At 46.8% G+C, this 14,067-nt stretch overlaps 1 protein-coding gene across 2 annotated transcripts; it reads left to right on the top strand.

Annotated features, from left to right (window-relative positions):
• The first annotated feature begins 342 nt into the window (after nucleotides 1-342).
• Nucleotides 343-13,824, top strand: LOC126544667 (uncharacterized). 2 transcript variants are annotated; one of them, XM_050192115.3, is made up of 6 exons: nucleotides 343-530; nucleotides 4,400-4,611; nucleotides 6,035-6,214; nucleotides 8,847-8,966; nucleotides 10,469-10,578; nucleotides 13,294-13,824. In XM_050192115.3, the coding sequence occupies exons 2-6, from the start codon at nucleotides 4,416-4,418 to the stop codon at nucleotides 13,549-13,551; spliced, it is 864 nt and encodes a 287-aa protein (XP_050048072.1). In that variant the 5' UTR covers nucleotides 343-530; nucleotides 4,400-4,415; the 3' UTR covers nucleotides 13,552-13,824. The 2 variants fall into 2 exon arrangements, with proteins under 2 accessions (XP_050048072.1, XP_050048070.1); XM_050192113.3 differs by having other exon boundaries at nucleotides 6,040-6,214.
• The last annotated feature ends 243 nt before the right edge of the window (nucleotides 13,825-14,067 follow it).

Genomic DNA, 14,067 nt, shown 5'->3' on the forward strand with positions numbered 1-14,067 from the left:
GCGAGCAACGGCGCTAGGTCAACGGTTCTACCGTCCCCGAACAATATCCTTTCTTTCAGTAGCTCTCGACAGGGGCCGCGAATGACACAAGAAACACAAGACGCAAGACGGCGTCCCTTTCCAAGCGGTACGCCACACATTCGCCTCTCTCGGCGACGGTACTTCATATCAAAGAGGTAAGCATTTTTCAACCAGGCAATGCCACGCATAGTGGAGAGAGAGGGTCTACGTGATTGCGTGAAGGGGAGTTACCGTCATCTGCGTTATCGCGAAGAGAGGGGGGGGGGCGGAGGGGGAAGGGGGCCTCCACCGAGTTCGAGGGCAAGATAGTACGGCGTCGTTTGCCGGGAGTGCTGTCTGACGCTGTCCAGAAGGCATAAGGGCACATAAGCAGACGATAAAAAAGAAGATGGCGCCATCCTCTTGTTGCGCCGTCGTCTGTTGCCGCTGGCGCTGCTTCCCCATGCTTCTGCTAGCAACGTTTTTACTTAGCGCAGTAAAGGCGGACCGACCTACAAAGTCAACAGTCTGTGAGTATAACTACGCAGTTTCTGTCGTTTCGTATTGAGGGACTGTTGGTCGCGCTGTTTACCTAGTTTTTTTGACCGCGTGCGCTAATGCCAACACGCGCGCGCGTAATCGTGGCAAGTTGACAGGTCTCCGCGATTTCGGCTTCCGGTTTGGTTGAGTGTTTTTCCGGACACCTTACGGCGTTCGATCTTGGCTGTCAAGAGAGGAATGGCTTGGGCGTGGCATACTGTTTCGATCCGTTTCAAGACTGACATATTCATTACAAATTGTTGCCATAGAAAACTAGTAAGACTAAAGCTTTGATACGTCGAAATGGAGCTGCTTATACTTATCGTCGTACGGACGAATTAAACTTCGAAATCTATCGTTTGTTCTCCGAGCTCTCAGTTCAAGTTTGTTTCATTACTTTCGGATTGCCGCGTGCATAGCATGGAACACTTAAGGCATGGTAGTTATTTTTTCTTCTAAGATGCATATCCACTCTGTACAAATGATCAACAATAGTGCTATAGCAGTCTTTTTTTTTTCTGAGTCCTTTACTAATTCACGTTTACTCTTTAACGTACTTCTGTTGAATTATTTTCACGAATTTAGATTCGGACAGCCTCTATTAGTGCTTATATATTCAGTCATGCTGGTTATAAACAAGCTATGCCACTACCTGACGCCAAAAATGAGGGAATGAACAAAAATAAGAAGCCTTTTTTCATCTACACCGACATCTTAGGCAACTTTGTTAATGGTGGCAGGGACGGAAAAGAAAACCAACAGTGTTTAAAGGAATGTCTGATTTCAGCTCTAAGGGGATATTGCTGAACATTTGTACGTTAGGCTGAAAAAAACTGAATAAGAAATCAATACGGCTGAGTAGGTGCAAATACGTGTCTTATTATTTATAATGCGAGGTGTAAGCTAACTAGGTCGCTCTCCTGAGATGGCCAGTGAAAAAAAAAAAAAAACCGTATACGTCTCACAAGTCACAGGCCACAGCAGTTACCGCAGTGGCACAGATTCTCCTTCGTAAGCAAATGCACGCCTTCACCCCAAACCCGTCCCTCGCACCATTCCGCAGTGCCGTTTTCCCTCGAATGAGGCCTCAGCTCTTTACGTCATTCGGTTCTCGCTGTTTACCGAGCAGCGTGCGGCACGTGTTTGAGTATGTCAAAGGAGCGATAAAAAAATACGAGAAATGTGCTGATGGCACTGAAATATGGGAGATACAGTGCTCTTGCCCACGTCATTGTAAAGGAGAAATAAACGGCACGCAGTGTCAGAGTACTGCGGTAGTTTCAGAGTACTGCGGTAGTTGAACCAAGTTTGTTTGCGTTTGTTTGTGGTGTGCCGAGAGAGAGAGAGAGAGAGAGAGAGAGAGAGAGAGAGAGAGAGAGAGAAAGGGAGGAAAGACAGGAAGGTTAGCCAGTGTAAGTTTATCGGCTTGCTACCCTGTGCTGGGGAAAAGCGTAAAGGGAATAATAGGTGATAGGATAAACAAATAAAAAAAAATTGGGCAGGCCCGTTACGGAGATACTTTACGAAGAAGGCTTGCACCCATCTATCTAGGTATAACACGCCATGTGGAAACCAATACGCAGAAAACAAAAGTGGCGGAGCCCACGCCCTGTGGGAATCGAACTGAGCGAAGTTTTGTATGGTGTTTGCTTTGATTGACAATAATTTGCGTTGGTGTTGGCGGCGAATGAGTAATTTATTTGGCGTTTAGTCCAAAGCGACAGTGGTGAGTTGACGTTAAACGTTACCTTGCGTGCACGACTGCTACTTGTCTACACAGTTCACAGAACACAGAGGGAGACGTGCTTGCTAGAGGCTTTGTAGTGCGTCATTGTTCATAATGTCAGAGAGGGTAGAGCATTATCATCACCCCACATAGCACATCGAATCGTGGCAGAAGTCTTAAACTTTAATTGAATTATGGTATTTGAATTAAATATTATAAGTGCATGTATACAATGTACATCTACAACCGTGGTATGCACCACGCTTCGCAGCATAACGCAGACGCTCCCGTTCCGCGCCACGCTTCTTTCGGGCTTGGCTGACCTCGACCCAGAGTGCATGCTTTGGAGTCATTTTGATGGCACATGCTTACGTGCTCCTTCTACATACGTGGCCAGCCCACTGTTGGGACGCCAGCTCCAAGCACTTACTTCAGGCTATGGACGATTGTAATGCTTACACCATCACCAGCCCAGCACGAGTCCTCCACAGCCCAGCACCTGCAATATTGTGGTTTAGGAAAGCAAGACGAGCAGGTGCTGTATGCACAGACTGTAAAACGCTGCCGCGACGGTGCCGGCTGAGATGCGCGGAGGCGAGTGCCATCTGGTGTTGTTGCAAGGAACCCAGCGGCACGCGCAACAAGACCATCGGAGTAGCGCCCGGAAAGTCGTGAGAGAAGAGGCAAATACAGCTTCGCTTTAAAAATGAAGTGCCCAAAGCAAGCCAGTTTACGCTGCACACTGGAGGGACTGTTTACTTCAGCACCGCTTGCAGCTTATTTCTGGCATTCGTAAACGAAATAACTAACACCGATTCAAGCACGCGTTCCACGAATTCTCAGTTGTTCATCTGAATCAGTGGCAGTGGTAATGACCATTATCAAAGACGACGTTCTTGAATAAAGTAAATACAGTGTTGTGGAAGGGCTTGATTGAAATTAGTTGTACTCGCTTCGCCACTGTAAGGCACCTCTATCACTTGATATTAGTGAGTGAATGTCAGAAAACGAAGGGAGCACATCAACAGGAAGAGAGTGCGAGCTGTTGCAAGCGCGTGTAGCCTGATAATCTCTGACACTGCATACTGAAATTTTGCGCAACTCACCCGCCTATGACGTCATCAATGAAGAGCAAGCCCATGACTGTCTGCAAAGATTCGCACCTTCTGTGTAATGTCGTGTTCTGTAGATTTGTTTCCGTGTTGTCGGAACTACAGGAATAATTAATTTTCTATGAGACGACGTATAAGTTAGTGGGCCTAACTAAATGGTTGCTGCAATATTACCAGATTTTTGAGTATCAATTAATGAATAAAGTAATCTTTCAATCGATAAATCAGTTGTTACTCTGAATTGACACTGCAATGTAATATGTGATACAAGAATCTTCTTCAGCAAATCTGTTTACTTGATAAAAAGGAATCCGGCAGAACCCATCTACGATGATTATCCAAGTTGTGCGAGAGCCTTCATTCGCACAGCATACATTCTTTATTCAACTTCCATTGTAGCGAAATGATTGGAGGGTAAAGGCGTGTGCGTTTGGCTTCGACGCTTTTGCAGCCAAACGTACTGAACTGAGCATCTCTGGGGGCCTTCTAAGTTTCCACACGCCAACCGCGCATGCACGTCGATATCGCCATAGCACAACGGTGACAATGCTCTTCCGCGTTACTGCAACACAAGCTAGATCGCTCAAGGCCTGTGCACTCTACTTATGACACCATGCTGTTAGGCCTGTGATTTCTATGGACAAGCCCGGCGTGACAAAAGCCATCAAGTCAAAATCACCGCCGTTTGCTCGGGAACATCCCCAGAAGATTCTATGACAGTCGGGCCAGGAAGCATTACGTCATAGATTGGATTGCACACGTATTGTGCTATCTAGGAGGTGTTGTCTACTGTCGCACGTACTCCGTCCCTGTTCTCAACAGTAGACGTGACGCCGACCATAGGTGCTTCTTGCCATACCGCGAGTCCATGTTTGTTTCTTCATAGGGGCTGCATTTCATTAGCTGTTCTTACACGGCCGTTGCAATCGAGGTGACATAGACACTACCAAAGGAGGGTAGAGCAGTCGGAGAAATACCATCGCTTGCAAAGGTAACGTGGCTCGCATAATCCGTGACGCAGACTACATGGATGACCTATGCGGGTCGTCGCATACGGCTGCCATCACGGTGGGAGTGGCAGGCCTCGAGTCGGCGGTGGTGCTTCGTGCCACCAAGCACCACATCGACCATGGCTTCAACTGCACGGTGAACGTGACCACGAGGGTGGACCGGAGCCTGCTGTACAGCATCTCGTTCCTGGACTTGCCCATGACTTGTCTTTCCTACCTGGAGGTATTCGCGTACACCTCTCCTTCGATCGAGCGATCGGTCGATTGATTGATGCGGTTTAACGTAACAGTTCAACCGTAGTGTACGAGGGACGCCCTAGTGAAAAACTACGGATTAATTTAGGCCTACCTGTGATTCCTCAACGTTCACCTAAGCCTGCATAGAAGAGCGTTTCTGCCACTGGGATTCGAGCCCGTGAGCTCCTGCTCAGCGGCAGAAAATTATTGCCACTGAGCCACCGCTGCGTATAATTCTACGTTCGGGGAATATGGGAAGCTTCGATGAGGTGTAACAAGGCAGGGTGGAAATGAATGAATTAATGCGCGTTGTTTAGTGGCGCAAGCGCCAGGTATGGCCAAAGAGCGCCACAGGGAAGAAATACATTGCTTCAAAAACTAGAACAATATCGCGCGCAGTTCTGCGGAAAAATTGGATCAATGCTGGAGTGAGTCTTCCGACATGCGGAGCATTGCTTAGTAGCAAGAGGAGTTCCATTACCAGCGATAAGTACTAAGTCCTTTTAGGACAAAGGGACCACAATAGCTTCCCCGTCAATAGAAACGGATAGTGTGTCTTGGTTAATTATCTTGATTTTTTCATCCTTTGTAAAGAGCGCCTCCCAGGTAATTAATCTATCTATCTATCTATCTATCTATCTATCTATCTATCTATCTATCTATCTATCTATCTATCTATCTATCTATCTATCTATCTATCTATCTATCTATCTATCTGTCTATCTGTCTGTCTGTCTGTCTGTCTGTCTGTCTGTCTGTCTGTCTGTCTGTCTGTCTGTCTGTCTGTCTGTCTGTCTGTCTGTCTGTCTGTCTGTCTGTCTGTCTGTCTGTCTGTCTGTCTGTCTGTCTGTCTGTCTGTCTGTCTGTCTGTCTGTCTGTCTGTCTGTCTGTCTGTCTGTCTGTCTGTCTGTCTGTCTGTCTGTCTGTCTGTCTGTCTGTCTGTCTGTCTGTCTGTCTGTCTGTCTGTCTGTCTGTCTGTCTGTCTGTCTGTCTGTCTGTCTGTCTGTCTGTCTGTCTGTCTGTCTGTCTGTCTGTCTGTCTGTCTGTCTGTCTGTCTGTCTGTCTGTCTGTCTGTCTGTCTGTCTGTCTGTCTGTCTGTCTGTCTGTCTGTCTGTCTGTCTGTCTGTCTGTCTGTCTGTCTGTCTGTCTGTCTGTCTGTCTGTCTGTCTATCTATCTATCTATCTATCTATCTATCTATCTATCTATCTATCTATCTATCTATCTATCTATCTATCTATCTATCCGTCTATCCGTCTATCCGTCTGTCTGTCTGTCTGTCTAATTTAATCTAATCTTACCGCCGCCTATATGACTGCATTGTAAACTTCCGTCACTCTCGCACTCTGCCCTTGTGCCTCGGTGGCAACCATTGCGCACATAAGGGGCCGCTTCGGGGCCTTGCGTCCAGTGCAGTTGTGGGCGGACCGCCGGGACGCGCAGCGCTTCTGCCGCAACGTGGACGACCCGCGTGGCAAGGAGGCCCACTGGGTGACCGCGCCGCAGCTGCTGGTCCAGCTGGTCACCTCGCGCCACGACTGGAACTACGAGCGCAAGGCCTTCGAGATCGTGCTCACGTCGTACCGGCAGAGTAAGTGAGTCCTCCGAGACCTATCGCTGCGGCGCGGTGCGAAGCGAGTCGGTGGTCGCATTATGCCGGCGAGTGCGCTTATATCTCAGCTACGGAGTTGCACTCTACTGCTGAGTCGCTTCAGAAGATATAAAAAAGGAGTACATGAAGCTAACGTAGCAAACGTAGAGAAAATATTTTATTGTTACTGGAGAAAACGAAGACCAACCTTTCTTGAGTACCCCCACTGACACTACATAGGGGTCACGTTTTAACCTATTTTTTGTAGTAAGTGTTCTGCCTTTCTAACTGACCTTATAGGGAGAGTGAAGGCGAACTCTAAATCAGTTTAAACTGATGAAGCTAGTTTTTCATGACAATATTTTTAATTTTTCCAGTGGAGAAACATTCATTACTAGCGGAGAAAATTGCGCATATACAACGGCGGTAGATCATGGTGACGTCACTAATTTCGAACAGGTTTTTTTTCACAGCAGAACCGTTCTCGTGGGCAAAAAAAGAAACCTTCCAATGCTTCCAGACTTCTACGTAACGAATTACCCGTAATCAATGACTTGTAATCAATTACGTTATCTTGATAGATTTGTAACTAATTGATCACAATTTTTGCTCAGTAACGCTCAGTGTAATTCAATTACTTTTTTCCCCCAAGAGGAAATGATGAAGCTTATTAGGGCCCAGGACCAGACTTCTCAAATCCTGGCAGTCCAGAAGGCCCGCGAGAGGGTCGTCAGGTTTCATCTGATGGTCCCCGAGTGGGCCCTAGCCAGGTGACGTTTTCACTCACTCACTCACTCACTCACTCACTCACTCACTCACTCACTCACTCACTCACTCACTCACTCACTCACTCACTCACTCACTCACTCACTCACTCACTCACTCACTCACTCACTCACTCACTCACTCACTCACTCACTCACTCACTCACTCACTCACTCACTCACTCACTCACTCACTCACTCACTCACTCACTCACTCACTCACTCACTCACTCACTCACTCACTCACTCACTCACTCACTCACTCACTCACTCACTCACTCACTCACTCACTCAGTAATCGATTACGTGCAACTAGTTCTTTATTGACAAGACAAGCTTTAAGTGCTGTAAGAGCGCTCCCGCCACGCACCTTCATCGTGAATGGACATGTTAAGACAGACAAACCCGGGGGCTCTTGCGTAAATTTTACAGTGTGCGTCACTGCGTCACACGGGAAACCGGTGATCTGTTGGGCAATAACGTGCTGTCGGAATACAACTGAAAGTTGGGCTATACAGGGATGCAGGTACACGAGACTGTAGTAGGAGGATGGCTTCTCAGGGACGATTTAAAATTTTGCACGAGGCGGTGAAGAGAGTTCGAAAGCGTTTCCATAACAAGCGTTTCCAGTACAAACGCCAGCTTCGCGACAGCCTGGCAGAGGTGCCCGGCGCGAAGGCGTTAATAGGGGTTAGTGCAGGGCCTTGTATACTACGTGGCTAGCAATCGTATTCGCTTCTTTTGATCCTGATACGTGCTATTCGATGATTAATTAGGTTTTCAGCCTCCAAGCACACATGGGCTCTAGGGACGCCGTTGTTGGGGACTCCGGATTGATTTTGCCCACCTGGGGTGGTACCTAGGTCTCGTTAGAAATTTTAATACTTCGATAAAAGTAAATGCATCACGGCCAGCGTTCAGTAGTGTTCACTATCAGTGAAAATAAGCCGTGCAATACTGTCCAGTAGTAGCTTTCAAAGGCCTTGTAGAACATTAGCATGCTCAGTCGAGAATAACACCAAAATGATCATTATCATCATCCTCATGAGCCTACGTTGGGTTCATTGCCGGAACTAATGCTTCTCCTAGCGATATTCTATTACCCCTATCTACCGTTATTTGCATATCACAAACTAAACCTATCGGAACAGTGATCAACGAGCCACAAACTCACGCCCAGACTGCTTCAAACGACTCGTTGCACCGAACAATGATGCAGATGCTGATGCAGGCCCTACGTATTTTCGAACGAGGATCTTTCACCCTTCTGCATTTCTTCTATTTTTTTCACGCTGAAAACGCAGACACACATTTGCAATTGGCCGTACGTCCGTGATGTAATGTTGAAGAAGTCCGCATGTGGTGGGAAACTGTCTTCTGACCGATTGCTCACTGTAAAGCAAAGCGCAACCATATTTGTTCCTACGAGGTCAACAACAGTTGTCAGGTAAAGTTCGGACGCAATTTTTATTCGTCTCCTACACAGTACAATTCATTTATTTAGTATTTTGGTACGCCGTAGTAAGTATTTAAGTCTCGGGGAAAGACTGCTGTTTACCTGACTGATATGCGACACGTTTAGACAAGTTCACACAGCGCGGAATAGAGCGGAGAGTAGCGATAGAGGATGCAATTTTAAAGGAGCGCCAGTGCAAATACAAGTATAGGTACATTTAGGCGCTTTCAACTTTAGCGCTGATAACAATAATTAGCAATGTAGAAATGTACTAGGTACAATTTTATCACACTCGCAGATATCCATAGGTAATATCAAAGTCAACGTCATTAGTACCCATTTTATGGCACCAGCTCATGATTGATATGTTAGCTCATGAAGTACTGATCCTAGTTCCCTTGTACGCATGCAGGCCTGCACTTCGACGGCTGCTACAAGGGCGAATACCAGTGCGGCAACAAATTCTGCATCTGGCGCGAACTCACTTGCAACAACGAGAACAACTGCGGTGACCTGAGTGACGAGAATTGCAGTGAGTTGTCTTTGGCGAGTGGCTCGCCGCCACAGAATTGAAAATTACTCACTAGGTCAACAAAGACAACAATAAAACTCGAGTAATTGACCTCAACACGGTCCAAGATCGTCATTAAGTGCCGCTCGGTCAAGGGAGTAGCTAGTCTTAAGCTTTCACTAAGAAAATATCATTAATATTAAACAAGCCTATAATGGTTTGATATTGTTGGGAAGGCACGCTCAAGCATGCAGACGGTTTGACATGCCTTGCTTGCCAACTAGTTGTATGCATGTCCTATTAAAGCGAATCTTTAGTTCCCGCTTCTCCTGACTTTCCCTGCGCTGCTGCTGTAGGTTTCCTCGCGCGCGCTGCTGGGTTTCTTGCAACACCACCAGATGGCGCTCGCCTCCACGCATTCTGACCGGCGCCGCCGCGGCAGCGTTTCACAGTTTGTACGCGTGGCACGTGCTGTGCTTGCTTTCCTATGCGACAGAAATGCAGCTGCTGGGCTGTGGAAGTAGCGTGCTGGGGTGTGATAGCGTAAACATCGCAATCGTCCACAGCGTGAAGAGAGCGCTTGGAGCTGTCGTCTCAACAGCGTGCTGGCCACATATGTAGAAGGAGCACGTAAGCATGCGCCAGCAAAATAGCTCCAAAACCTGCATTCAGTGTCGAGGAAACCCAGGCCCGGAAGAAGCCTTGCGCGGAACAGGAGCGTCTGCGCTTTTCAGCGAAACGTGTTGCATAATGCTCAACCCTCTCAAAGATTATGAATAATCACGGACAAGAACGGCTCTAGGAAACACTTCTCCTGGTGTGTTCTCTGGACAACACAGACAAACCGCAGTAGTTCACGCAAGGTAACGTCTAACATCAACTCACCACTAGCTTATTGAACGAAACACTGAAGAAAGTAAACATTCGCCGCCAACACCACCGATAATTATCGTCAATCACAGCAAACAGCATCCAAAGCTTGAATTTTCAATTACACTCATTCGCATAGTGCGTGGGATCCGCCATTTTTTTCTGCATATTGGTTTCGACACGGCATGTTATACCTGGATATATGCAGGTCTTCTTCGTAACGAAGGTCCAAAATGGGCCTGCATAACTTGTCCTTAATGAAATATTTGTAGGGTCTATGCCCTAGTCTGTCTGTACATCACGACACCTTTAATCAGTTCCTCTTAGGTGACCTTTTTATTAGGCTTGTTCGCTCCTTTAAGCCCCGTTAAAAAAATGGGCAGTGCGAACGACTAAATGCCAAGGGGTGAGGAACAAGACCTTCCGTATTGCCTATTTCTCGCGGCTTTTATTCACGATGGAAGTAACCAGGTCACTCAGCTACAGCTCCTTCTGCAGTCTTTACAGCCCTTTCTGACACGAAATAGTACAGTTCAAATGCAATTTTTATTTTTTCTCGCGAACTATATAAATGTAGGTGTTACGCAGATTCCGCGGTGTGTTGCATATTTTGACTCTCTAAAGAGTCGTGCCTCTACGTACCTTTACCGCAGTGTCGAAGACCCTGGCAGTGGCCGTGACCGTCGCCGCTGGAATCACGGTGGTTGTACTCATCTTCACGTTAGTGGCCTACATCAGGAAGCGTGCTCGAGGGGGACCACACGTAAGTGCACCGGCTGAAGTCGCAGCATGGCAACTGGTGAAAAAAAAAACAATCAAACGAGCGCATTCTAAACTGTAGGACACACACACAAACAAACAAACTAACAAACACAACACACACACATATTATATATATATATATAGATGGCATTGGATTCTCCAGGGAGACATCATGTCACTGTCTTGCTGGTGAAATTCAGCATGCCTTGACTGACACCTTGTATATTTCAGAACTGTGCCTCAGTTATGATGTTTGTCCATTGCAGGTCTGCAATGTATGAACTTTGCGCTGTGTGATCAGCAAACACCAGTCGAAGTTAGTGTTATGACTTGTTTCTTTTTTTATCTTCTGGTATCATTGCACGAGCTTAATTTTGTAAAAGGCTTCGAAAATCCACTGATCAGCCCAGTTGTCTTCATTAGGTTTGCTTCCAAACGGATGCTGAACGACTTTTCTTGAAGTCGTAAAATGTATCTGGCGGTAAAATAGACTATTTTAGAAATGCTTCGCAGCAAAAAGCACTTCAATGCGTTCAGTAGAAGCAGCGTTTTTGCCAATCAGAGATCGTCTTTGATCCCAACTCGCGGTGCTCCCGGTACTTAGAAGGCTACGGTGCAGCGAGGTGAGATTCACAGCACTCCGCCTACTAAACGCGCTGTTCAAATTTGATTTTGTATGCTCGCACAGACGCAGCCATTTGCGATTTTGGCACCTACGACGCGACAAACTCGGTGGTTATCGCTCAGCGTTTACGGTTGAGTTCAGGGCGTCTCATCTTTCTGCTGTGCCACAGTTTACTAGAAAGCTACACGGTGATGTCCTCGCAACGACTGACATGAGTAGCACGTTTCCTGTCGCACTTATCTCCACGACAATCACGCGATTTCCGAGGGCCGACCAAACTTCATCCTGTCGTTCGCTCGGGCGAGTACGTCAGCAGCGCACACATCGGCTTAACGACGGACGCCGCACTCCGGACACGCGTTAGACGGATTCCTAACGTTCTACCATGATGGTAGAACGTTACCATGATAATGGCTTTTACCATCATGGCGACACACCTCGAGGGTGTGCAACTCGGGAAGCAGACGACCTTTTGGTCAGACGTTAGCCCTCGAATCAGGTCACCCGCAGACTCGAATCAGAGCACGCTGTTGTCTTCAGCTAGCCGCAGCGAGCTCAATGAACGGCACCTCCGGGACGGCCGCGATATCTACACTACGCTGCAGATGCAGCTACATGCAACAGTATGCAACGTATAGTCAGCTACATGCTGACTATACGCGCGACAGGGCTGGAGTGTGCGCTCACGCTCATGGGCTCCACTTCGACGTTGCTACGTGGTGAGGAATAACTTTGTCCTGCACCAGCTTGGCCGACGGAGAGTAGACACATACAAATTGCGTATTTTGTGCAATGCGACGCTCGATACGATGCGAAGTCTACCAAGGGGTCTAGCCAGAAGCGGCCAGGAGTGAGCGGGCGCTGGCAAGTGCACGTGTAGTCCGACCTAAGTTTCGCGTGGTTTCAGGCTACTCGAGTGTTCAAAGTTAACAGATTATTAGCGAGACCCGATGGCTACGATACTGACAAGCAGTGTGACCAAAGTTCACTGGCAATGTTCACTGCAATTTATGCAGCAACTAAAGCTGTGAGTACCCGTGTAGTTTAAAAATTTGCTGTCTATATCCACGGCTCGCCTTTTGGGCGAGACAGTGATTATTTTCCTACACGGAGGCCTAAGCTCACTAGTAAGCAGCGCGTATATTTGCAACTACTATTTCGGTTCTGTTCCTGATGTAGCACATCATCCACAAGAGCTCAATATTGGCAATCAGTGCATTTATCATGAGAAGCCAACAAACCCTGACACCAAGGAAAACATAGCGGAAGTTACTTGTAGTTAGTAAATGAATTAAAGCAATTAATAAATTAATGGAAGTGAAACACAACTTGCCGCAGGTGGGGAACGATTCCACGTGTTCGCATTACGCGTGCGATGCTGTACCAATTGAGCTACCGCGGCGCCAAAATCCCATCCACTTTCTTGGGTATTTGTGTTTTTTACTAGAACCCTGGAAGTGTTAGCCAGCGCCACCACTCACAAAACCACTATTTCCACTCATTTCCATTAATTTATCATTTCTTTATTGATTTAGTAAGTACAAGTAACTTCCCCTATGTTGTCGTTGGTGTCAATGTTTTTGGGCTGCTTATGATATGCCTAATGAAAATCGGGTCCCTCCATTAACCCGCTTTATTATCGTTGCTATCTCTATATATATATATATATATATATATATATATATATATATATATATATATATATATATATATATTATAATCATATCAGAAGAAGTCAACAAAGACTGGCGCCAAGGACAACAAATGGGAAGTTACTTGTGCTTACTAATTACATAAAGGATAAATTCTTAGTATATGCTTAATAAAAATCAGGCCCCGCGGTTAACACCCTTTCTACTGATTCAGTATATATATATATATATATATATATATATATATATATATATTATATATACACTGAGCGAGAAGAAAGGCCGTTAACCGAGGGACCTGATTTTTATTAATCATGAGAATAATATCCCATCCTTACATATACATATAAACTTGTAGTCATTACGAACAGATGGCCATAATCTGTGACTGTAGGGGCTTTAGCTGCTATTCTTCACTCTTTGCCGTTGGTGTGCGCAGGACTTGTCCCGCACCACGAGCTCCCAGTCGGTTCACAGCGCGGGATCGGGCATTTCCGGCGCCTACGACACCACCTACCGACCACTGGTGGGAAGGCACCTGCTCATGGAGCCGCTCTTGGAGGTGCCCAGCGTGCAGGTCTCTGGCCTTCCCAGCAGGACGTCGTCCGAGGACAACGTGCCGAAAGAGGCCCAGGGTAGCGAGAAGCGACTGAGGCCCTGCATTCGCTACGACCGGTCCGTGTCGGACCCGATGTGAAAGACAGAAACGTGCTGCCCTGTCGACAAGAGTGTCTAGATGGGCTGTTTGGTGGCAGAAAGACACGATTGTGGATGATACGGTACGGTCCACTGTTAAAGAAAACACCTAGCTGGCAGTAGGACAGCAGTCTGGGCAAGTTGGCTTTCTTTCAGGACGAACGTACAAAGAGCGACAAAATGACCAGAGCAAGATGTAAACGACACAACCAGCGTTCACTGAGAACTGAAAATATTATTGAAAACATCGTGTCATATAAAGGTATGTCAAACACGCCGGCTCGTATCTAAGCCCCGTCACCCTTAGCGTAACGCTTGGAAGAACAAAATATGACTATAATATGCGAAAAAAATCGATGCAGTGAAAGATAAGCAGGACGATGCCATGAGCAATTTCGGTGATATAGCAAAAGCAGCAGATGATGTCTATATACTGAACTGTACATTAGCCCGGGCAGTCACGTACTCTTGATTGCACACGTAGTTTGGAACGGCGTACAGAAGTTCGACGTGCAAG

The sequence above is a fragment of the Dermacentor andersoni genome, chromosome 10, assembly GCF_023375885.2.
Source record: "Dermacentor andersoni chromosome 10, qqDerAnde1_hic_scaffold, whole genome shotgun sequence".
Classification (NCBI taxonomy): Eukaryota; Metazoa; Arthropoda; class Arachnida; order Ixodida; family Ixodidae; genus Dermacentor; species Dermacentor andersoni.